This window comes from Rhea americana, unplaced genomic scaffold, assembly GCF_003343005.1.
Source record: "Rhea americana isolate MKP2758 unplaced genomic scaffold, rheAme1 scaffold_1, whole genome shotgun sequence".
Classification (NCBI taxonomy): Eukaryota; Metazoa; Chordata; class Aves; order Rheiformes; family Rheidae; genus Rhea; species Rhea americana.
In genome coordinates, this window is record NW_028185038.1 from 13,264,091 (window position 1) to 13,290,557 (window position 26,467).

General features: G+C 39.1%; 1 protein-coding gene across 2 annotated transcripts; it reads left to right on the plus strand.

The window, feature by feature from the left end:
• The first annotated feature begins 6 nt into the window (after window positions 1-6).
• Window positions 7-24,764, plus strand: SEPHS1 (selenophosphate synthetase 1). 2 transcript variants are annotated; one of them, XM_085299161.1, is made up of 9 exons: window positions 7-230; window positions 2,397-2,658; window positions 5,824-5,927; window positions 10,345-10,452; window positions 11,304-11,458; window positions 12,215-12,305; window positions 15,696-15,795; window positions 17,469-17,681; window positions 23,459-24,764. In XM_085299161.1, exons 2-9 carry the CDS (start codon window positions 2,466-2,468, stop codon window positions 23,671-23,673), a joined length of 1,179 nt encoding a protein of 392 aa, XP_085155287.1. In that variant the 5' UTR covers window positions 7-230; window positions 2,397-2,465; the 3' UTR covers window positions 23,674-24,764. The 2 variants fall into 2 exon arrangements, with proteins under 2 accessions (XP_085155287.1, XP_085155293.1); XM_085299167.1 differs by lacking the exons at window positions 7-230; window positions 2,397-2,658 and adding an exon at window positions 3,273-3,358.
• The last annotated feature ends 1,703 nt before the right edge of the window (window positions 24,765-26,467 follow it).

A 26,467-nucleotide genomic window follows, 5' to 3' on the forward strand; every position in this document is an offset into this window, starting at 1 on the left:
GAGGAGGAGGAGGAGGCGGCGGGGCCCTTCGCCCTCCGCCGGGCTCTCCCTGCGGAAGGGGCAGGCTGCGGGCTCGGCTCGGCTCCTCTCCTCCCCCCGGCCGCATAAAGAGCGGCGATGAAGGCCCTGGCTCGCCTTTAAAGGCAGCCGCTGGAGATTTAAGGTGTCCCGGAGCCATGCCTCGCCGCGGCGCTCTGGCGCGCCCGCGGTTGCGCCTGGGGTTGTTGTGGGTAGGTACCTGCCTCCCCTCCCCCGCCCTTCCTCGGGCCGAGCTTTCCCCTCGGTGCTCAGCGCTTTAGGGGAGCAACGGTTAAACTCTGCTTTTTTAATATTTGCTYTGCCGTTGTTTTAAAAGTATGAAACGTCCGGGTTGTGAGGTGCCTCCCTTCTACTGGGGAGCGTTTATTTTGCAAATGCACTTAGCGCTAAAATTGCCTGCTTGCTCACTGTRCCAGGAGTCGCAGGAAACTCGAGTCTTACAAGGTTGCTTTCATGGCAGTCTGTGAAATACATTGTTGCATGTTGCTTTATTCCGGACTTCATTAAAAAGTTAATGTGTTCCTGCACTGTGGATGTTTTTCATTAAATAAAATCGTCTTGTTCGTTTCAATGTTTATGTTCAGATTGGAAAGTATAATTAATCGTGTCTTACAGTCCTCAAGACTGCAAAAAGTTCCTGGTAGACTGTAGCTCCTCAGTTCTTTTCTATGTAAGTAGGTAGGGGGTGCTAAGCATGTTACAGTTTCTAGATAGATGAAGAGAAATGTTTCCCTTGTGGGACAAGCTGTTTTTTACAAATTTCTAGGAATAATTAGAATGAATTGAAAATTTTCMCCTCCTTGAAAAGCTGTTGTCTCCTGTCTCTGTTGACAGGTTGTTTTCCAATCAATAACTTTTTTTGTTTGATTGCAAGTGGTTAGGGTCCTGCGTTGGAAGACAAGTGCTATGAACTAAGTTCATTGCTCATCCAAGACACGTTCTTGTAACTAGAGTTTGGATTACTGCCCAAGCCTAGGCTTTAGAAGATTTGTTTTAAATAAGTGACACGCCTCCTGGAGAAGGAGGGAAAACACTGTAGAGGGGAGTTCGGTTCCATATGAGAAGTTCTGGGGGAGTCTAAAACTTAAATTCTTACATGCTATATTCAATAAATTAGTAGAGTTAACTACATCAGTTACATAAACCTTTAAGAGTCCTGAGGGGATCTGTTGCACAGTTTTATTTTGTATTTCTTCTTAACTGTTTTTGAACTTGCTGAGTACTGRTCAGTTGCATTTGTTTTCTTTTTAACTTAACCTAGTGACAGCATGATCATCACTATCATATTGTATCAGTAATGCATGCTGAACTCTGTTCTCGTTGTTGTTACGCAAGATACTTGCTTTCTAAGAAACTGCTGTGTGTAGATCACTTTCAGTAATTCCTGAAAACTTTTTCTTTGAGGAAGATAAATTGCAAATAATCACTGCTGTTTCTGTTTAGAAGTCAACATTTTGGTTAGGCGCCTTATTAGTTTTGGTGTGTGGTGTGTGGCTGAGTCAGAGTGGAAAGAAGTTCTAAAATTAGATGCGCATTGTTAAGAATTTTATTAAATGAGTTACATCAGTGTCTTTTTACATTAATGTTCTAATGGACAGTTCTCTGTGTATTCTCAGTATCATTACTTGACTAAAAAAGGGCTTCAGAAGCAAGAAATTTTTTTTTTCAACATTTCATTTTTATGGACATATTAAAATGTAAAATGGCATGTTCGCAGGTAAACCATCCTGATGAAATACTTTTTCTTCTTTGTTCTTCTGTTACCTGTACTAACGTAACTCTGGGGTTGTGTCATTCTCTCTCTCCCCCTTCCCCCCCCCCCCCAGGAGAACATGTGTAATAAGGAGTTTCAGCTTCTTACATTAGAACTGAAGCTGAACCATTATTTGAAAAGTGTATCATTTTTGAAATTAATATGTTAATGACTAAAGTCATGATCCTGTATTGAACTGAGTACAAACAGATGTCTCCACTGAGCRTGTTGTAGGATCGGGGCCCAGGTTTCCTTTTAGAAATTGGCCTCAGTGCTCTGGGAACTATTATTTCTTTCATTACCTCTGTGTTGAACAACGTTGGTGTGTTAGATTCTTTTTTTAATGAAAAGCTTACGCAGCATAACTGGAAAAAATCATTCTGTGATTGGTCTGGTGTGATTACAGTCTTAAATATTGGAAGGTAGGAAGAGGAGTTATTCCTCTGTGGTCTCGGAGAAATGGGTTGTGTGAGATAYGATACTCACCTGTTACAACAAGTACAATACGTGAAGTGCTTTTCTTTTCTTACTTTTTAATTTGCTCTACGTAGAAAACATCTTGTAGGTTCTAGGAATGTCTAATGTTCCCAATTTTTTTAATTAGACTGATCAGCAAAGAAACTGATACCGTTGCTCTGGGGTGGGAAAGGCCAGCAGTCTGTGTGAAAGAACCATGTCCGTTCGGGAGTCGTTTAACCCAGAAAGTTATGAACTGGACAAGAGCTTCCGTCTGACCCGATTCACTGAACTTAAAGGCACAGGCTGTAAAGTGCCTCAGGATGTCTTACAGAAACTGCTTGAATCTCTACAAGAAAACCATTTTCAGGAAGATGAACAGTTCCTGGGGGCAGTTATGCCCAGGTTGGGTAAGTAGCTGTATCTCTGGACACCTGAGATACTTCTGTTCTCATGTGCTTAGTGACTCAATCTCATCTGCTATTTGTTCAATCAGTTTGAAAATGATACGTTGTATAATGCATGCACAGCATCTAGAAATCTGAAGAATGACTATATTTGACATTCGTTGACATCTGGGATATAAGAATAACGGGTTTTTATTTTAATTATTTAACATGCTGCAGTGCACTCAACTATGAAATAAAAACAGAGCTGGGAATGGCTGTAATCATAGACACATGCTTAGGAGTTACAGTCTCCTCCTCCCTTTCCCCAGTAGATGCTTTGCAAAACAAAGTAGTATCAATTAATTGTGGAAAATTCATATTAGTACATTGGCTTCTAAAACTTATGCAGTGAATAATCWTGACTTAAACGCTGAGTGAGTGAGAGAAAGTGAGGAAGTAAAAGAAAACTTACTTCAGCTAAGACTAGGAATGGATTGTTTCACAGGTGTGATTTTTTTTTCTTTTTTTTCTCCCTTTCAGTCCTTTCATTGTACCCCACTCTAACTTTTTTGCTCACCTATAGAAGCTACCTGGAAAAAGCTGTGTTTACAAGACCTCTGTGTTCTTGCCAGCTTCACTTTCTCTTTGATATTTGCACAATGATGCAAGCAATAAGGGAAAACAACCTGCACAAGCAATCTACATGGGGAACAGGGCAAATGTAGGTATTTTGATACCAGCTACTGTACCTGATGTTGATATAGATAAATGAACGTAGATAATGTGTTTAATGACACTTTTAATTCTGTTTGTCTGTTTACTCAGCCCTGCATATTTAATCTCTGCTTTACAGTGCAGAATGGATTTTTTTTCCTCAAATAAGAATATCAATGTAGTATTTATTCCAAAGTTAGTTAACTATCAATTTAGTTTCCAGTAACTTGTATAAAGTTATTTTAATATGGCAAATTATATATTAGCAAACTAACAGGTTTCAATGCATTACTCCAGAACAAATTGAATTCAGTGGAAGATCAGTAAGGAGCCCATGTTTTTGCTTAAACAATGGAGATCTTTGTATGAAATATCTAAGCAGTAATTGTGTGCAGAGCTGGAGTGGCACTATAGTATTTCCTAGTAAGGAATACTATGAGCTTCTTTTGGCCCCAAATTGCTATTTGTTTGGCTCTCCCCTCCAAACTAAATAGTAGTTATTCACAACCGCATTTTGAATTTGGCAGATTTCCAAAATCACTAACAATTTGTTTTAAATTTAATYTTCTAGCTGTTTTTCCCCCCTCTTGTAAACTTTACAGGCTCTAAAAAGTAATGGAACTGCTAATACATTTTTCTTCTCCAGCTATATGAAAGGGTAAAAAGTAGGCTAATGTGATCACTAAGTAGGTGTGATATGTAACAGGAAATCTGTTAGTAATAGAAAGTGGAGAATTCAGATCCCCTAAAACTATGGGTTTTTCTTCGTGAGTATCCCTTTAACAAATGTGTCTCCAGATTAATTTGGTATTACTTGCTCTGATGCCCTGTGCTTAAAAGGGGTGGCCAACTAACTTCACAGCCTGTGCATATGTATTATGCTTTTCTGATGCAGTCAGAAGGGAAATTATCAATAACAGGTTCTGCCTCACTAATTTTTAGTGTTCTACGAGTGATATTATTCAGAGTAATCTTAAAAATGGCCTTGAGTGTATCCATGAGTAAGAAATTACAAGTTTGGGCATTAATTCTCTGAGCTATTATTAAACTTGAAAATCTCTTTTTCAAACACCTCTCTTAACAGATTCTCTTAATTAGGAAGTCCTTTTTTTGCAGAAGAGAAAATTAGTGCCAGGAAGACAATGGTGGCTCTTTAGAGACTGTCTGTCAAACAGCACTTTTGCTGTAAATTTAATGAAAACCTTGCATCAATAGATGAACCAAGGGCTAAATAGCTTCTGTACACAAGCCACTTCTCTGTAAGTGCTTATGAGCTTTTCCTTGGAAGTACTGGATGTGCATAGTAGCTTGGTAGCTACTGTGGAGAATAAGCAGTGTTTAATTGCTACTCATGAGCTTTCTTTAGTATCTCTTTTATTCTGTGATCAGATCTTTGGCTTGGTAGCTCTCCACCTGTATGCCTGCTACCTGGCAGGCCTGCTGCTCCGTGTCCTCACTAGGAGTTTGAATGCTAGCAGCTAGCACCAGTCCTGTACAGGACACTGCCAAACGCTGGCTTGTAGCTGTTGTTGCATAGTGTTTTGCTAATACCTGGGGAAAAGTCACTGTGTGACATCTGATCCCTGAAAACTGCTTGTAGGAGAACTCTTGCCTTGTGGTGTATACAAAGTAATTCTAAGTACCTTGCTTTCACCAAAGGAATGAGGTGAGCTGCCTACCACTGCCACCAGGAAAAGCYTGTTGACAGGTTGCATAGATCAGTTAGCATGTTATAGTTAATCACCTGCTGTTGTTGTGCAGGCTCTTGCGTCACAGCAAATGCCTATAGAGATTTTAATATTGCTTATTCTGTTTGAAATATCCACTATTAGTGTGATACTAGTGTGATAGTGTGATAATGTTTTCTCAAAGGAGTTGTTCTGTCTAGCAGATCATCTTGCCAGGTTTCAGCCTCACAGAAATAAGGAGAGATTAACACAGTTTCACTTGTTCCAAGTGGGTGAATCATTTTTCACCAGGGGCCTAAGCAGTGATTGTGCCATTCTTTTTATTGCTTCTGAAGTGAGGAGATGTCTTCTATGAGAGGCTATGCCCTTTTAAAAACTGTCACTATGTTTTTATTAAAATGAGAGTAACGAGAAGACCTATTTGCTTTTGATGATAGCAATTTATCCAGTTCCTCTTAACTTTAAATTATATGCAGATRAATGCGGATGTTCTCAAAAGCAACTTGCTCTTGTATTGCACCAAGCTGTAGAACATTGTAGCTTAGTTCTTGCTTTCTGCTGTTTATATCTTCTAAACATGAGCTTTTCTTTTCTTTTCTTTTTCTGGTTGGTTTTCCTCTTATATGTGCTATGTGCCTTCTCTAAGGCAGGAAATTTGCCACGTTTGCTTAGACAGCATTGTGAGTTGTATTCCACAGAAGTGTTCTATAAGTTTTCTTATTTAGAACAACCGTTAATCAAGGGCAAAGTTACTCATAAGACGGATGGACTTATGTCTTTGCAGGAATTGGGATGGACACATGTGTTATTCCATTAAGACATGGAGGTTTGTCGTTGGTCCAGACGACAGATTATATTTATCCTATTGTGGATGATCCTTATATGATGGTAAGTTGGCTAAACTTACTGTTAGATGTATTGCTGATTTCATTTGTGTTTCTCACTTACCAGTCTGATGAGAATTTTGATTGTTCTTGATATGCAGTATTAATTGTTTGATTAACTACATTCATCCTCTTTCCAAATACACGTGAAGAGGGATAGGCATAGTCTTTCGTCCTGTAATTCATTCCATGTTGGCCAGTAATGTTATGGTGTTGCTTTGTGTGGGTGAAAGTAGGGAGGACTACTGCCTTAAATTCAAAGCTCCCTCCATCTGTAGATCTGTGTGATTTGGCATGGAAAGCACAAAAGGAGGGGGAAAAAAAGCTGTCTGTGAAGCAGTAGACAGTGAGCTCCTCTTACAAGGAGAGTTATGTTGTAATTGGCCTTTTTGAGGTTCTGAAATAACCAGGTAACCAGTTATAACTGGGAAAGCCTAAATGACAGTAGTTGACAATAGCACTTGGCAATCTCAGGGTACTTTGTGAACACCAGTTTTCCCATTGCAGTATTTCCACTCTGCAGATAGATAAGTTCGCTTTGCGTAAGTTGTAGAATTTTATAGAGTCTTTGACTTTGGTTCTTTCTGTGTCCATGTTTCATTCTGTCCATTTGAAAGGAGATTTCTCTGTGGTGTTATGTGTGGCCATGATCAGTATTGACTTGAGCAGAAGGCAATGAGGAAATGAACACGTGTTTAAAAAAGATCCTAATAAGGTTGTAAGGAACTCTACAGTAAATGTTAGCTAAATGAAAGTTGAAAAATGCTAGAGTTCATATTGCGTTTGATTTCAATGCAATTCCTTTTCATTAAAGTATTGTTTTACTTCTGTTTATATGATTGCATGCTTTTTGTTATTTTGCTGCTTATTCTGTGAGATCCTTCTGTTGGGTAAGTTTTGGATACTCACTCTGAGGTAGGGACCTRCTCAGTTTTTCAGCATGCTTGACCAGGTGTTATGCTTGCATGTATGTATGCACAGATTCTTTGATTCCTGTTCCGACAGAGCTCTGTTTCTGCAAACTTGAGTGGCCAAGATTTCAGACTTGCTTCTAAAATACACAGTTGTCGAGCTCTCCCAGGAAGTTTAATTCAAGGGACTTGCTTTAACATCATGTGAGAACGTTATAGGGGGGCAGAAAAAAAAAGTATTGTTGAAGAGTGTTGTCTTGTTGGGAGATACAAGGGAGTTAGGTGCTGCAGTAACAGATAGCTGGTTTTATGCACAAGTAAGGTTAAGGCCAATGTGGTAGGAGCAGAATGTAAATTTGGCCTTAGTCCAACTCCAGTGGCTGTATTTTAGATAAAGTCTGTACTGAGATCCACATGCACCAGAAAAYGTAACTTCAGCATTTCTGAGTACTCATGTGCTTCGTTTTTCATTCTTAGCAATTCCTTTCTAATGCAATGGCTTGCCATTTCTTAGTCTGTTTGCTTGTGTGTATGTCTTCTTAAAAGCTAACTGAGARCAGAGATTATGTCATACGGCTTCTTGCTGATACCCGCAGCAATTATCAGCAGGGTTGAAATGACTGGATCCCCTGTTCAGGCCTCTCTCATGTGGGGACTAGAGTAACTGGGGGAAATACAGATTGCCATTTGCTGTGTGGACCAACAGTAGTTGGAAAAGAGAGAGAAATAATTTGCCAGGAAGTTTATGGATGCTTCTTAAGAGCAGAGGAATGGTGAGATTCAGGAATTCTGAGTTTGTGCCCAGGGTACATAAAGGACTGCTCTAGACTCTGTTCTTCCCAAGCCTCTGCCCTGTTTCTCCAACTGCGTCTTTCCCTGTCCTCCTCCTCCCATGCCTGTTACTATCACAGTTCCGCTCTCTGCTTCCTGTTCTTCTGCTCTGTTTCTTTACTTAGTCAATTCTAGTCTGGTTTTGGAGGTGTATCGTCCATTTCAGAGTCTCATCTCTTCTATCTGTACACATGCAGCTCCTTATCTGATCTGTCTTCCCAGTGCAAGGGAAAAAATAAGCAATAAGAGTAAGCAGAAAATGCAAAGCTGGACTCTGAGGTAGAAAAAATGTCCAGAAATGCATATGGACTGTGCCGAACTTCAGATTTCTTATTTCAGAGAACAGGCAGTCAGACAGACAAAAGGAAGGCTATTTTAAATTTAAAGTTCTTCAGTTTACAGGCAAAAAAACTCTTCCTTCTTTTCCCCTTTACCTTTTTCTTCAGCTTTGTATCCAGCATAGGACTTTGAAGCTTAAATGGTTTGTGATTGGAAAGGTTATAAGCAATTGAGAATAGATTTCATAGTAAGTATCAAGCTACATTGGTAATAGGCCTTACATGGCCCCCTTTATGACGTTGTAGAGATGCCTTTTTTGAGTACAGGAGCAGGAAATTAGCTGGTTTGGAGGGGTGGAAGGGTTCCCTTCCATTGCAGGGAATATCTTGATGCTTTTGAAGATTCTYTACTCCAGACTGAGGATGAGAGTCTGATACCTACTCTTTGCCCTTATAAATAGTTCTTAGTATTCTAAGGAGTTACTTGAGTTTCAGCGAGATTTCAGTGAAATGTGGGACACAACTAGGCTAAAGCTAGTTTGAGTCCTGTCATGTCTATTGGTGATGGCAAATCTCATATCGTTTCCTCTGTTACTTCAGACTTGAGACTTGCACCCGATGGATTTGCTTGCATGATGGTTTTGTCATTAGGTAAAACTAGAGTTAGGCTGACCTCTGACTACTGGAATAGAGAGCTGTTGTCATTGTGGTTTTAAAAACTTATCTGTTATTTCTAAGAGGGCATAAACCAGAAGTTTGCTTGGTAAATACTGAAGATAGTTCTGGAGAGTTTGATAGTCCCTTTACAGAAAAGGAAAATGACAGACTTTAGTGTCCTTAACATCTATAAATTTAACAGTGAATGTTCATCAGCCCATGCAGTGCACAGCTGATTCTTCTCTTAATAGTTTAAATTATTAAATCATATTCCAGTTGCAAATACGTGATGGGTTGCCTTGGTGCCAATGGAAGCTCTTGAATTTATGAAAAACTGCATTGTATTTCATTGTGATTTGGAGGTGTTAATCATGTCATCATGAAGTGAGGTAAATACCTGGTAATATTAATTTCTGCAAAGATCTTGTATCTGTGATTAGACTGTAAGGGTTTAGAAATGGCAGAAATGTGTTTTGTTTTGTTTTTTAAATCTGTCTTCCAGCTAAGACTTATTTCTTTAATCATAGTTTTTATCTGTTAATGCTGGTTTTATCATGGTGGTTTTGCCTCTGAACTTTAGGAAAAAAAACATAAAACAAAAAAAAACCCCACAGATTTAAAATTTATAGAACCATATTCTGATTGCAGTTCTGCAGCTGTAAACCTAGAATAACTGTATTAAAGTGTATGATATCTTCCAGACTAGCACATAGAATTTGTTCTGTACTTCAAAATCACTTTGATTTTGATAACCCTTAAGGCACATCCTTCATCAGGAAGTTTTGCATCTTCATCAGGAAACTTGGTGTCTCATCTCTGCTGTGTCCATACCCCGGCAAAACCTGACTTGCAGATTAACTCTGACCCATTAATTTACCAAAATTAGAGTAACTAAGCTCATGTGACCCAAGTGAGCCCTTCTCAGTCCCGTCAGCTCTAAGAATTCTTCAGAGAACCTCTGCTTGGAGACTAGGCTTTCTTGGAGAAAGCTTTGTTAATGGAGTTATTCACTCACACGCGCGCGCACACACACACACACACACACACACACACACAAATATTAATTAGTTTGTATGTGCTCTTAAGAAAATGCACAAATGAAAATGTCACCTGAATAAGTGCACGCGTTCCTTCAGCAGGTGTGGGTGCTCTGAATTGGTGACAATGCCTGCATCTGACAATCCTGAGCTCTCTTATTCCCAGCATATGCTGTCTTCTGTGGCCAGCCTCTTGCTGACATCCCAACAGAAAAAGGCTACAATATAAGGAAGCACTATAAGCTTTTTTAGGTTAGCTCCTTAGCAGTTGTAAGTTAACCTACTTGTAGTCTCCACAGTTAGTGCTGTACCCTTCTGTGCTGGAGCTGAGTTAAAAGGAATATATCAGTTTAAACAAACTGAGTTTGTTATCAAAGCTAGTCTTGCCTAACTTCAGCCTCTGAAATTAGGAATCTGGTCTAAACTCTTTGTATGAGACTCTTGCATAGCCAGTGAGAGAAAGCTTTGACCAAGCAGTTATGAGGAATTCTTTTATTGATTGTGAAGGGAACAGATATCTGTCTTAGACTGGACTCTTAGCTGGACACATGACATGAAATGCATTATGTCACATCTTTGGATTCCTGAGTGCAGGAGCCTATGAAATAAGAGCTGTCTTAGAGTACAACCTCAGAAGTTTTGGTTTTGACAGGTGTTTGCCTGAACATACAGAAACAGTCCTCCAGCTTTTTTTCTTTCTTTTTCAGGGGCGGATAGCGTGTGCCAATGTCCTAAGTGACCTTTATGCCATGGGGGTTACAGAGTGCGACAACATGTTGATGCTCCTTGGAATCAGCAATAAAATGACAGATAGGGTAAGATTTTGGCACTTGCTTTTGAAGTAAGGGCCAAAACAGCTGTACATGCCGTGATATATTTTCTTCATTGTACTTTCTCCTCACAGTTTGGGCTCTTTTAAAAAAACAAGCTGAAGACATGGCTTTACTGAGTGCCCCAGCTCATTGTGTGGTTCTTGCTTCATAAGCTTTCCAAAGCCAATTGCTAAAATTTCAGTTTTCAGTGTCATCTTAATCTTCTGCGAATACCTTCTTCTTCACCAAATGATGTCCCTATTCCTGTCAATTCAGGAGAATATTGCCCCAAGGCAGCAGCTGCTTACCAATTGATCTAACAATCTGGACAGATACTTTGGGTTTTCTTATGTCAGTTTTATAACATCTCTTTGAAGCAAAAGCAGCTAAAACAGATTGCTTTTCTTTTCTGTTATTTTTCTGGAAGTGACCAGCATGTTTGTTTGCTTTAGCAAAGAAGGACTGTTTCTTCTAAGAAGGGAGTGACTTGAAATTTTTGCAGGTTAGTGGAGGCCAACTGCAGCTTGATTAACTTTGTGATATTGCACTGCACTGCTGTGGCTGTACCCAATTATAACAGCAAGATAGTTCTTCTGAGTTTCCAGAACTCTGACTGACTTACTTTCATGTGACCTTTTTGAAAATGTTTCTTCAGCATTTTACAAGGAGCTGTAAAACCGTAGCTCTATGGAATAGCATACCATTTTCAGGAGACTAACCTCTTCCTAAGGCTGGCTTTTCTGTCATAAGCTCTTGCCATCAGGGGATTGGCTTGAGCAATTAAGGTCCTGGACCAGTCTTGAAATGAGTAACACTGCTGTGTATGGAACTCTGACTTCTGTTTTGATCTCTAGGAAAGAGACAAAGTGATGCCTCTAATTATCCAGGGTTTCAAAGATGCAGCAGAAGAGGCAGGAACATCTGTTACTGGTGGCCAAACAGTGTTAAATCCCTGGATTGTTTTAGGAGGAGTGGCCACGACAGTCTGTCAGCCTAATGAATTTATAATGTAAGTTAAATCACTAAACAATCAAAGGCACTAGTCTGAAGTGTTACATTAAAAATCCTTTAAATACCATGTTGTGATCTTTCTCTTGCTGAATAAAGCTGTACCTTCTCTTACTTGTGTTTGTTCTTAGCACTCAACAGATATTACGTATTTTGGTCTTTTTATTCCCCACCACCACCAATATCTTGTGATCCTGTTCTCCTTTTGAAAGGAGTTAAGCTTCTAACCTTAAAAGGCATTAAAGACTACTTGGGACATACTTCTTTGTCATATTTAGATGTACATTTTAAACAGTGTCCCAGTTATCCTATTAATGGCTGTAACTGCAGCATTCTGGCCATTTAACAGTAGCCAATCTTGAATGTCCCACCATGGCATGTTATGGTATAGAAAGGAATTTGTTCCTGATCCTAGCTGGTTATTATCTTATGTGCTGATTAACAAAGATAGATCAGACTTTTCTCCTATCCGATCTTATGCCTGCAATAAATTGATAGAAAAGACATAGTTTTGTGTGTTTCTGATTGTAAGAAGTGTTCTATTATATGAAAGAAGGGTTAGCACTTTTAAATAAGTTTGCAACTCTTTTGCTCAGTAATATCGTGTGCTGACGAATCCCAAAGGCTAATTCTGCAATTAGCTTTTTTTTTTTTTTTTAATTGCATAATAAAATATATGGGACTGTGAATTATCAGTGCTTATTCYTAATAATGTGTAAATTTCACTCCCTAATTCGTATGAATTCTTTGTTTTCAGGCCAGACAATGCAGTGCCAGGAGATGTGCTTGTATTAACTAAACCCTTGGGAACTCAAGTGGCTGTAGCTGTCCACCAGTGGCTAGATATTGTGAGTAAACTGGAAAAAAAAGAGGGGGGGGAGTTAAAGGTGGCCTTCCTTGTTTCCCCCAAAGCCTCAAAATATCAAAAAGTGTAATAGATATATTGGGAGCTCATCTGGGAACGATCTACCATCTGTCCCTCCTGCTTCTTCCTTGATCTCAGCCTTATTTGCTTATATGTAAACCTTTGGAATAGAGACAGTTTRCTATTTTCTATTTATATCAAGTCCAATTTAATTGGGTCTAATTCTTGGTAGTTCTCGGGCACTGCTGTAATAAACAAAATTGTTGACTAACAGAGCTACAGGTTAACACCCTGGGTGAAATTATGCCCTCCTCTACCTGCCAGAATAATTGGGGAAAGGTTGCTGATGTCGGTTGGGCCAGAATTGCTGTCTGCATTCAAGAGCTCTCTGCTTGTGTACATGGAAACATATCTACATTTCACATGTATTGCTCTGTGCATTCAATAAGAGTATTTCTAGCGGCATTATGTATATAGACATATTTCCATCTGTTACTTCAGGCAAAAATGTAACTACTGAAGTAAAAAGTGACTGTAAAATTGGCATCTGCTTACATTGTCTGGCTCCCAGTATGTCTGCAGAGTTGTAACTGCTCAGTTTACATTTTAAAAAGATGCATCTTTACTATTTGTGCAACTACTGAGCAAGTAGCCTGGCAGAGGAGTGAGTTCAAATTTACTTCATCTTGGCTGTTGGCCACTAAATTGTCAGATGAATTCTAATTCCAAAGTCTGTGTTAGCAAAAGTGGTAGAGAACCAACTTGAGCCTTCATTGGAGTCTGAAGTGTGAACAACTAGAAAAAGGTATTTATTTGTTTCCTCCTTAACAGGGCCTGGCCTAGCAATTTTGACCTCTGAGGCTGCAGAATCCTGCATTTTCCAATCAAATATAAGGATCAGGGCCTCAGATAATCTTGATATGAAAATCATTGAGGAACAAAAGTGAAACAACAAGACACCCTTTTATAGTATGTTTTTTGGCCATAATCTCACTTCTTAACATATCTATTGTTGTACTGACACACAGACTTGCAAATTAAGGATATTCTGAATTTTCACATATTTCAAGTATTTCTAATTTCCTTGACTGTCAACTAGAAACACTTTCTGGTCTGAAAAATGGAGGCAGCAAGGAAATCAATCCTCCTGCTATGTGTAAACAGCATATATCTTTGGTTGTGATAGGCAAATTTCTGAGTAGTTGTGCTGCCTTGTTCTTTAGCTTTCTTTTTTGAAAAAGGAGGGAAAATAAAACTAGAATTACCCGTCACAAAGCCACCAGTAAATCAAGGTTCAGTAAGGAATTTGACTTTGTATTGAAAAGTATGTGGGAGAAGGTACATGGTACAGTATGTTTATGCATAGACAAGAAGGGAAAACTAGAGTGTAGAGATTAGGAGCTCCAGAACAAATTTAAAAATAAAAAAGGCTGAAGTATTTGCACACAGAGCAGTAGCAGATGAGTTCCTGGTAAGGCAGAAGCATGTCAAGAGCCATGTCAGAGCTGCTTATAGAAGGAAAATCTAAATGGAGGCAAAATTTGTCCTGCTTGCCCAGTTCCTGCAGACATTAGTTGCTGCTGCCAACAGCATAGCTGGGGCTTGGCTGCAACAGAGGGGCAAAAGGAGAGTCTACAGGAGCTGGTGTCCCTGTGGGCCCCAGGGGACCAGAGCAGGGACATACTGGGTGATGGAGCTGTTTGTTGTGGCTCCAGCTGCCAGGCTGATGATGTGGAATGACTAGACTGGCCCACATTTGGGAACTAGGCTCTTTGCCTTTGCCTTTTTCAGCCTAAAAGCGTGAAAGGTTGCTCTGCATCTCTTACAGAAAGGCGTTTTTAAACCCTGCTGTGATATACCTTTCCATTCAGAAATCTGAAGTTCCCTTTACAAGGTGTCAAGGGTTTTTTACTGGGGGAGGGGGGGCTTTGTTCCCTCCCTACTGTTCCTAYGTCCCAGTAACTGATTGCTATAGTAATGAGGAATTTGCATCTGAGTTGCATCCTGCTTGTGTTTGTGGCCCTCCTAATTTCAGCCTTCAGTTTTGCTTCTGCCTCATTTGTGGTGATTTCTGTTCCCATCATCTGAACTGTCTCCATCCCATGATGAGCCTAAAGACCTTATCTGAAAACTAGGCGAAAGGATTGCTCAGTGTTATTTGCAATAAGAATAATCTGTATTCTGTCCASCCTATAATAGCCTAATTTATTTTTATCTTGCTCTTTTTTCATTTATGTAGTTAAAAATTGTTTCTTTTGGGGTAGAAACTAGCTTAACCGAATTTCAGATCTGATCTTGTTCCTACACTTCCTTGATCTTAATAAATAATATATCAAGACTGACCAGTCTGTTTCCCCTCACCTAATTTCTTCTGGACTCTTATACCCCTGGAAGTCAGTGCTCTCTGACAAGTTCCTATCCCGATCCAGCACCATAGGCAGGTTCTTGCAGATATGGCACCTTTGGTTAAGAATTTTGTGCTCTGTGTGTGTATACATATRCATATGTGTGTATGTGTTGTGGGTTAGCAGTGTAGACATTGTGGCTTTAAAAATCCTATTTTTATTTACTTCAGTTTTCTGTAATTTTATTTTCACTGTGGGGAGAGGGGGGAAAGAAAACCAGTTTGTAATGTTGCTCTCAAATAGTTGCTTCATTTCATTCTGGAATTATTTCAGCTATGAATGAAATGATTGCTCTTTATAAGGTACTGTTTTCTAAATTGTTCTGAGACCCATTTGGGATGAAAAGCACTTCTTAGCATATGATGGAGGCGTAAGTCCATAAAAGACACTGGAGATGGATAAAAGAAAGTGTAATTGGCTAATTTAAACTATAAAGGAAGTTGATGAGATTCCCCTAATCCTACCTCCCTGGAGTGAACACGCCCTTCTGAGAGCCAGACTTCCATGTAGCAGTGGCCTTTTGTCAAAGTATCTGGATGTAGAATCGAGAATTTTTCTCTTTTAAAAACAAAAACCAGAGATTACAAATCTCAATATCCAGCAACAAAGTTCTTTTTGTTTGGCTGCAGAGTTCAAGCCAGGGAGTTGCCTCAAAGAAGTTGTTTACATAGGGCAGGTTATTCCACTTCACTCTGCCATGGAGAGTGAGATATGAGGTGCTTAATACCTAATAGATATTAAAATAATAATAATAATAAATAGGTACTGTAGACACACACATAAAGTACCCTGACTGTTGAACCTTCAGCCCTTCTCTACACTGAGCAAAAAAAGCAATATAATGTATTTTAGATGAAGGATTCTAGTTTCTATTTTCCTTGTGTGTTTGTTTTCTTTTTTAAGTGATAAGGCTGTGTTTTAAAATGTATAGATGAAAACCTAAGGGAATCATCTTTTTCATCCATTAGCCAGAAAAATGGAATAAAATCAAACTAGTAGTAACACAGGAAGATGTAGAACTAGCATACCAGGAAGCAATGATGAATATGGCAAGGCTCAACAGAACAGGTAAGAAGAGGGGGTGTGTGTGTGTGGTGTGTGTGTGTTTTGGGTTGGGAAGAGGGTTGGCTTGGGGGAGGAGGAGTAGGATTTTTTTTTTCTGTCAAATGCATATTTAATTTCATTTCTCTGCTGTTGGGAAATATGGCACAGCTGCTTTATCCCTTCCTTCTGCCCCATCTTTCTTCTGTTCAATGTTTGTGAAGCAAGTAAATTAAAATCAAATGCCCTCTTTTAATTATATAGCAGAAACACAAATGCTGCTGGAGGTGATTATGACTCATATGAGTGCAGCAACTAACATCCAAGTGAGTTAGAGGATGTTTTAAAGAGAAATATATTGGATTTGTTCCTTTTTTTTTTCTGTGCCTGGGGAAATCACAAAGGTCTGACTGCAGTAAGGTTAAAAATGGAGAATAGAGTAATAAAGCAGAAGTTTTTCATTTTTGTTTCAAAATTTTAACTGTTTTGTGCTTCCCCAATTGTGGAAAATGTAGCATGTGGTTTCTTTTTGTTTTTCTTCCTTTCTTTTAGTGTTTGGAAGGCAAAGGTTATGCTTTTACCCCAGAAACATTAAGCCAGGATTTCCCTTCTTTGGTCAAGCTGTCTTTGGAGGAACAGAGAGCTGAAYTAGGTGTTTTCTTAGACCTCAGTTGAAGGGACAGGGATAGTTAAATATCCTTCTCCCATTTATTCAGATTTTATTTGGCATTTGTTATGTCATCCCACTGATTTTTTCATTCTTTCACAAAGTCTTCCAGGAAAAATAAGTGACCAGGATTGTCTTAATGGAAAAGAATACTTCTGGGTCCTGCTTATGTATTGGGAAGCACCAAAGAAAGGCAGAACATTTTTGGCTTTGTTTTTCTCCACTCTTTTGTCAGCCACCTTTAACAACACTTAAATATTCTTAACTGGAGCTATTGTTCTGGCTACAGAGGTGCCTTTCAAAGCCAGGCCTCTGCAGTTGCAAATACCTAAGAATTCCATGAATGCATAGGTGGGGAGGCTGGGACTTCAGACTGGCTTTGCCTGTCCATCCACCACATGCGCTCCCTCCCCCCACAGCCTCCATGCTTTGTTTTTAAGCRCTTAAACCAAGTATCGAGAACTCAAGTAAAGTAAGTCCGGAACTTAAGTTGTACTGTGACTGTTTTCTGGAGTGGCAGAGAGAGAGACGTGAGCAAATTGACCCAATATGAATCTGGTCTTTGCTGTTAATGAAGCAAAACTGAGCTCAAACTCTCTGGCCCTAAACTTTGGGGAAGTTTGACAGGAGTACACCCCTGTTTCTTAGGGGTATAAATTATATATATATAATATATATATTAGTGTATATGTATAGTATACATATATATTAGTGTGTATATATACACATTAATATAAATTAGTAGCACATGTCTAATAGMGCATGCTCATAAATTTAACTTTGGTGTTAAATTTTCAGTATAATTTAATACAATAATACCTGAAATATAAGCTGATGTTTTAAAAGGTTACATGTAGCATTGGTGAATTCCAGTTGCCTTCCAGCATGATTTTTTTTAATTTGAGATTTAATTTTTTWTATATAAAAAGTCAGCGAATCTGATTCAAATCAAAGGTAGCAACTTCATTTCAACTGTGCACTGTATTGTTGAAGCATTGCGCTTACTGATTTTTTTTGTTTGTTTGTTTTGAAGCTGCTGGACTCATGCACACTTTCAATGCACATGCAGCTACGGACATCACAGGATTTGGAATCCTGGGGCATGCACAAAACCTGGCCAAACAGCAGCGAAATGAGGTGTCCTTCGTTATTCATAATCTTCCTGTTCTTGCCAAGATGGCTGCTGTCAGTAAGGCTTGTGGCAATATGTTTGGCCTCATGCACGGGACTTGTCCAGAGACCTCAGGTGAGTGACACGCCTCCTTTTTCCTTCCCTGCACCTCCACATCCTAATTTAATACCATTTCAAATGTACAGCCACAAATGCTGTGTGTTGCATTCAAAACCACAGTTGATCTGGGGTATAGACAAGCTAATCTGCCCTATGAGGAACGGCTGCAAGAGCTGGGACTGTTTAGCCTTGAGAAGAGAAGACGGGGGATTTTATCAATGTCTATAAGTACCTGAAAGGAGGGTGCCAAGGGGATGGGGACAAACTCTTTTCAGTTGTCCCATGCAACAGGACAAGAGACAATGGGCAGAAATTGAAGCACAGGAAGTTCCGCCTGAATATGAGGGGGAATTTCTTCACTGGGAGAGTGACAGAGCACTGGCCCAGAGAGTTTGTGGAGTCTCCTTCTCTGGAGCTATTCAAAGCCCACCTGGATGCAACCCTGTCTACCATGCTCTAGGTGACCCTGCTTGAGCAGGAGGCTTGGACTAGATGATCTCCAGAGGTCCCTTCCAACCTTACTGATTCTATGATTCTGTTCTATGATTCTGATGAGCATTGGCCATAAAATTGTTCACAATTGACTTCAGCATAATTTCCAAACCACCATCCTATTTGGAATGCCTTCTCCTTCCTTTTGAAACACTGTATTATAGAACCCTTACTGTGTTGAATATCTGGAACATTTTGCAGTTAGAGTTCTGTGGTTTATTTTTTTTCCTTTGAAACCTATTTTTCTCTCAGTTATTAACTACAGAATATCCCAGCACAGCTGACACGGAGTTCTCTCAAAAGTAAAACTACACACAGTAAGCTTGACAGTCAAAGGAGTGCTGTGTTTCTCATAAATGTGTGTGGCGTTCAATGCTGAGTGGCCAGTCTCGGAGACTGTGGCCTTCTCTGTCCACTACACGCAGACATCAGGAATATAGATTTTTATTTTTTTGTACCCCATGTTTTTATGCAACCTGACTTTAAGGGATTGTAACTACTAGCAAGAAAAGAATTTGGTCTCTGACTTCAGTATTTTAGCTCTCTATTCAATAAAGCTGGCATATGTAGTGGCAATAAATACAGACATGACAAAAATGTACTGAGAATTGGACTATTAGCTTACAGTTAATTTCAGGTAAGCATTTAAACAATCATCATGTGGTAAAAACTTCTGATATATTTGAACATTTTCTGACCATTGAGAATAGTCCATCTAGCCTACTGGAATAAATACTTCTGATGGAAGTCTCTATACTTCATTTTTCTCTTGAATCTTCTGTCCTGTTACATTTTTTTTCTTTAATCACACTCTATCTTCTCTATCTCCCAAAGAGAAAGTAGAGCAAGAAATCTGTCTTTTTCTCTTCTCTCCTAACCCCCACCTCCTTCCTGCTCTCCAGAATTATTATCCAAGTTCTCTGCAGTTTGCAACAGAGGGGGCCCCTTGTAGCAAAACAGTCCAAAGATCTGGAAAGAAACATCACAGTGAGAGCCATAAATTTTTCCCCTAGTGAATACACAACTTGCCATGATCTGTTGAATTGTTCCCTAGCCATCTGTGTTTAAACAGACGCTCTGTCCTAGAGAGACTGTATAGCTCAGATGCTGTGTAATAGGATATGGGATGTGAACCTTTTCAACAGTTCAAATCCAGCTTTAGTCAGCAGAGACCAGAAATATCTGGTGGCTCTTTGGCAAGCTATGTGAATAAATTTGATAATATCAGACCAGCTCTTACTACCTGGGAGTCCGCATGACCAGAGTGCCAAATAGCACTGCCTAATGGCATTTGTTATTGGTTGCAAATAGGCCAAAATTTCATTGACATGGAGCTGGAACTACCCTACTTACAAGGTGCTTTCAGGTGAGTGGCCCTGGCAGAGGGTTGTGTAGCAGTTGGTGTGAGTATAGCTTAACAGCAAACCAAGAACTTGAGTCTTCAGAGCTGTCCATCCTGCATCCAGTGCTAATGCTAGCTTTTCCTTGAAAGAATGTGAAGCAGTGCAGTTGTATGCAGTGCTGTAAGAATGTTTGAAAGTGGAGAACAGTTGACTTTGGAACATAAACTAGATGCTGCCACTTGGGAATAAGAGCAAGGGGTGTCTTTTGAATTTCTGACTGGCTTACCTTTCAGCATATGTAGATGTTGATTTTAAAAAGACCAACAACACGTTCARTTGTTTATGAATTTTGGATATGTATGTATATTTGATTTAATTAGCATTGCATTTCTGACATTAGAGATGGCTGTAGGAATTTGTTATGGGGTAGTATCTACCTAATATTGCAGAGATCTGTAGCCACGTGGACATGTTAGCTCTGGTCTGAAAGCGGTGTAACTGCAGTCCTGTGGGCTTTATACTTAACCAGATAGCCTGACACCATGCAGAAGTCTGTATTAGCTTGGGCACAGTGTGTTGAGATGACTGTACAGCATTCAGACCCCTGCTGTTTGCACACTTTGTGTCCCAAGGTTGGTTGGTATGGAGACAAGCATGTGCATTGCTGCAGCTGTAGATCCAGTTGTGAGGATGCCTTTTAGGGTAACTCATCAGGGCTGTTCTTATATCTATACCTTTATTCTGTTGTCTTAAACTTCCAGAAATGTTATGTTTGCAGCTTCTTCATTTACGAACAGATGTTTTGCAGCAGAGTGGGCAGGCAATGAGAAACTTGCTGGAAAAGGATTTGAATGGATTTAAGACTTGTTTTTTCTGATATGCATTTGCTGGGCACCTGTTGACAAAAGTCAATGTTGGAAAGATCTCTTATGTCATCTGTTTCATCCTGCAGACATAGCTGCTTAATGTTAGTTTTACTAAAAATCAATTTTACATGATTTTGTGCTATCTTATAGGTAACTTTTGCTAATGGTTAAAGTTGCAGTCGGGAGGATGTTTTCAGTCACTTTAATTGTGTTTATTAGACTGGCTACTTGCAGAAATAAGTTGCAGTATCACTCTGTATGGGATACTTATGCATGTGCATTTTTTCAGTCCTCTTTTAACAACTTCTGAAGCTGTTGATGGATGTCAACAAACCTTTTTAGTGTAGGAGAAGAATTTCAAATATGCAATGTTTCTGTAAATTTTATGAAAATAGGCAGATGGATAGGATAGGAGGACTGCGTTGGTGCCTGAGGAGAGGAAAGGCAAACGATCTCGTTTTTTTTATTAGTCACTATGATAGAGGCATTAGCAGAAGCAGGGACACTTAGTTTTCATTCATGGAACTATTTGCATTTCTCCACTTATTTGGAAAGCTTTGTCTGGTCTAGTTTGTGCTTTTGAAGTTCAGTTCTGTGTTCAGTTTTCTGCTTGCAGTACAACAGTTAAAAATGGGTATGGTCAAAATCTCTTAAAAAAAATAATTTTTAGAGATGTAAGCCAGGACAGATGGCAGTATCTGCTTCCTTTCAATACAAAAAATGGGAAGCACACAATGAATTCTCAAGTTGCCAAGGCCATTTGTTCATGCAGTCTGTGGCCCATTTATTTTGTCTTCAGTGGTGGCTAATGGTATACCGTTATTGCTACTGGTACACCTGGTATAACGTCACTGGTACCTGCTGCTAGCACGAGGTACACAGGGAATGCTGCTTGCTTCAGTGCAGAGTGGCACTGCTGCTTTGTTTTCCGTAGGAATAGCACATTGCAGCAAGTCAGATTCCTGGTGGTTGTAACCTTGCACAGGTGAAGGCTTCTTGTGGTTATCCATGGGACAAAAATTGCTCAGAGCAGCTAGGAATGCTAGAAGCATAGTGGGAAAAATCTTAGGACTTACCCAAAGGGTTAAACAGACCAGTCAACCTACCAGAGAAGTAATTACAGTCCTTGCAGATAGGAATCCTGTAACTGATCAAGAGTAGCCCACAGCCTTTATTAAGAGCTCCTGATCAAACTGTGGGATGTAGCAGTCAAGTGGGAAATGTTTTTTGATTAGAAACTTGCATTTTGGCATACTTTTCTGATCTTGACAAAGAACGTAATACTGTGYGTATAACTGATAAAAACTGTAGAATTTGTGTGGAGAAAAGATAATGAGTGAAAGTTGTTATCTTGCTCTTCCTGCTTATTTTCTCTGCAATACTTCAACTCCTCCCTTCTGACTGTTAGTAAATTCTCTGCACTATCACTTAAACTTCTTTCCTGGCTCATTGGCACTGTGACATGAAATATTCTTCGGTTTGATTTAGAGCCTTCCATGAGAATGGTACTTAACAGGCAAATGAACTGCAAAGGAATTGCATCTGGAAGAGCTTAAAACATTGTGTTTCTTGTTCTTGATGGAGMTACCTGGAAGTTCTTATGTTCTGGTATGTCTGCCATAGCTAGCCATTWTTATGGATAGCACACTCATTTACTCCATACAAAACCTAAAAAACAATTTTCATAGTCAAATRTTTCTCTCCAACTTAATGTTCAATAGCTACTTCTTCTCATAGCCTTAAATTAAAAGCGTCCGTAGTCACCACTTCTCTTGTTTGCTTGGAAAAGCAGTTTCCATGTAGAGGTATCCAGCGTGCTTGGGAGCTGTCTGAACGCCACTAAGGTGCAGAGATGTGAGAGCAATGAGCTGAGCAGGGCAGCTGGCTCAGTAGATGGCGCTTGGCTTCCAAGTTTGGTTCGGATCTGATGGCCCCGTTTCCAAGCAGCTGAGGCTGGGATGCTGGTTTGCTGCCCTTCACTGAGGCAGGAAGACTTTGGGTCAAACAACTTGTGGGTACTCCAGTATTATCATTCTCCTTTTAAGAGTAGGCCAGCCTCAGCATGTGTCTAATTCCTGTTTGGATAAATTGAAAGAGGCTGCTCTCTATTGGAATACAGCAGTGTACAGGCAAGAGCTGTAAAAACTGTTTGCATGTAATATTTGAGGCTTAACTAGGCATCTGCAGATTAATTTATTGTTCTGTGGTGCAGTGTTTCATAGGCCACACAGCATAAATCTAAAAAAGGTAGGAAATATAGAACAACTCTTAAATTTTAGTAATAGAGGGGAGGATAGCAAAATACTTAATGATTTGTCCAGAGCCTCCTGGAAGTTTGTGCCAGAGTGGATGATGAAACTCATCCTAGTACTTCACTTGTAAAGTCATCTTATTCAGTGCTTTGGGATCCTTAGAATGGAAGTGTTTGTAGGTTTAATAAGTGAATGGCAGCCTTGCTAACTGGTTATTGTGCTGCTCCAGAAAAGCATGCATTAGTAGATGAAGTATTTTTGCAGTTTTCTCTGTGAGAAAAAAAGGCCTTCTGGGAAAGGCAGTAGCTTAGAAAATCCCTATTAGCAAATGGGTCCTGGCTGTCACAGGGAGCACAGGATCAAGCATGTATTTAATTTTCTGACTTCTAACAGTCCCTGCTTAATGAATGATTTCATAGCAATCAATGGGATTACTTGCAGAATCAGCTGTTACCAATATGTGGTTATAGGTACCTGAAGATGACCTTGATTGAAAATGTTTCTGTGTGTATACTCCTAACAGAGGATTGCAAAGTGCCTCTACAAGAAGTTTACAATGCCAGTGTTGTTTGTCATCTGTTGGCATCAGTACAGTGTCATTTTGCCAACGTCTTTTGTGCGTATTTGGCTTCATTTACACATGCACCAATGCTGAATTCAGGAACAAACTTCTTTCTGTAAAGTGAGAGCTCACAGACTTTCACCATGTCTTCTCCTGGAGTCCTGCAGTCTGTCAGAATTCACTGAAGTCATCAAGTACTTGTCTAAATAGGGATTTGGCAGACCAAGGTAGAAATGCTTTGTAATCAGACATTTAATGCTCTGTTTTTTCTTTGCAGGAGGCCTCCTCATCTGTTTACCACGAGAACAGGCAGCACGCTTTTGTGCTGAGATCAAGTCTCCAAAATATGGTGAAGGTCACCAAGCATGGATTATTGGCATTGTAGAGAAGGGCAACCGCACGGCCAGAATTATAGACAAACCACGAATCATTGAAGTTGCACCACAGGTGGCCACTCAGAACGTGAACCCAACGCCTGGTGCCACCTCTTAATATAGATGAAATAGCTGTTTGTTTTTAAATAGATCTATTCCTTTATCATCCTACAATTTAAAGAACTGTAAAAAAAGAAAAGAAAACTTGTTGTGTCTGCACATCTGGTGGCCTTAGGTCAGTTTATGAGTGGATACAATTAATAAAATAAAATCCATTGCCTTTTTTTCCTGTTACATTAACTGAAGATGCACCTAATCTTGAGGCAGCTTCTGAGTTGAGAATTATATTGTTATCCAATACTGTTGATTCATTTTGAATCTTTAGACACTTATCTCTTGCCGCATAGGCTCTTTTTAAAGGTGCTTTCACGTAGCACAGACATTACCAGTAGTAGTGTCAAATAGCAGTTTGTGTCCTTTCATTATATGTATATTTATCATAAGTCTAATTTTGATGCCTTGAATGATATTCCAGAAAGGCAATAAATTGATAAGCAACACAGTGGGTATACCCAGTAGTAAGAGGGTTGCATGGTTGCATTCAATCTTTGATTTTTGTAAGGTTTAGTCTTACCAAGAGCATCTACGACCCTGACACTGCTTGGTAGTGCACTCTGTTTAAAGAAGCAAGTGCTGACTTTGCATGGAAAGCGCTTCAGAGTCGGAGGAGTCATTTTTTAATTTCATTATTTGTAGACCTGACAATATTTACTGTATTATCAATGATTGTTTTCTTTATTGATWGTAGGGAAAAATAATAATTTTTTGCAATGTGATTGGATGTGCTATAGTGCAACAAAGGTTTTGCAGACCAAAAGGAGGTTACTGTATAATATTCATTTACAATTCACTATATAAATAACTACACAAATAATTTTTAAATATAATCAAACTAAAATAAACCTGTTCTGTGGATGGTAGTGTTTAATACATTTTATATTTTGTATAGTGATTACAAGCCTTTTTTGTTTCTTTAAAATCAGCAGCTGCTTAGTATAATTCTTAGTATTATTTTGTTCTTTGCTCAAATACATTTTTTGTGCACGCTTTTGTGATCTGTGTTTAAAATCTACATTGCCAACATTGCAGCTTGAACCTGAGCCTGTTATTCAAAATAAATATTTAATTTTTTTTATTGCTCTTGTATAAGTGCATGAACATGAACTTTTTTGTTTCCTATCTGAATTACAGACTGGAAAGAGAAGAAATCTTCCATGCTTTTTTTTTTTCCCTTTCACTTTCTTTCTTTTTTTGTTGTTGTTGTACTATTGCTAGTTGCAATTTTTTTGTTCAGTTCTGCAAGCTGTGATGTCCAGTGGTTATCCGGAATATCTCTGGCTGCACGCCAAAGTTCTGGGCAAGTAGGTTATCTCCAAGTATATTGTCCACTTTATTTTGTTTATTTTACCTATCAGTACRAAGTATTTGATGGTTTTGAATTGTTTCCTCTGTAAGTCAGAAGACTGTGCCTGCTATAACTTAGGGAAGGGTTCGTGGCCGGCTGTGTAAATGGAACAAATAGTGAAATCCATCTTTTCCCCTGTGGTGTGTTAAGCTGCCCAACTGCAGCACATTCACTGCTAACTCTGTTTTGCCTGTCTCTGCTCTGCAAACCCACAGGGGTCAAGACATACCATGCAGTTCTCCTGCTGAATGGAATTTACTGTGTTTCTCTGAACTGACTCTTTAAAAATGTGTTTCACAGATACTGTGATATTAACTCTTTGAAATTCAGACTGAAGAAGAGAAGAAAATTTCTGCTAATCATTACTGCTGCCAGCAACAATAAGGGCTTCTGTATGAATAAATGAGTCACTAGAGAGGAACCTGTCTTGTGCATTATGCAAGGCTAAAATTTCCAGTCTCTGGTAATTTTGAAATTTCTGGTAATACTTGGATCATCTTTTTTTCCACTCTGTTCTCTACAGACACATTTTGGAAAGCTAGAATTTTTCTTCCATGAGTAGCTTAAAACGTCATCATCACTTTCCTAGAAAAATGTATGCCATTGTCTGAGTTGTTRTTTTGCAACAAAACCTCAAAGCAGAGACTGAGTTCTTGACTTTGCTTCAAAAAAAAGAATAAAAATCATTGTTAGCAATTTTTGCAGCAGTTCTGAGCCCCCAAACAAAGCATTCAAATGCAATTGTCTGTCTGAAAAATACTGACCTAATTCTCTTTTTTTTTTGCTGATGTTTTTTGTGAAATTTGCTCTGTATTCTGATATGAAATCATTGTATTGATTGTATTCTGATACAAAACTTGAGCTTGCTTTTGTTTTGTTTTTTCTTTATGGTCATGGACAAGATTGTCACTATGTAGATAATCTAATTAGATTAAAAACCCTCACTAGATTAAATGTACRCAAAGCAGTTGGATACTGTTGTGTGAAAGCACTTGTTACAAAGATATGTCTTATTTTCAACTGGTTCTAAGAAGCTGATACTTAGCAGGAAAATGTAAATGTACCATTTTGTACATGCTGTTCTTTTTTTTTTTTTTTTAAACTTGTTATGCTGATTAGTTCTTCAGCTGGTTGTGAAACCAACACTTCTTATTTGCTAGGTCTTCTAACATTTAAGCCATGTTTATCTTTAAGGATGGGGATGTGTGGAGGAAGGTAGTTGAATGAATAAGGTGAGTGAAAATTTACAACAATCAAGTTGTAATATCATTAAAACCTTTCATGACAAGACACCCCCTCTTCCCTTCTTTTTGTCYGATTTTCAGAGAAAATTTTCCTTCGCAGCTGCTGAATCCAGCTCCTGGCAAAACCCTTTTCAGTTGAAATGCTGGCCAAAGCCACGCAGTTGTTTTCTGATGGCTGGAATTGACATTCCTAGGTTACTTCC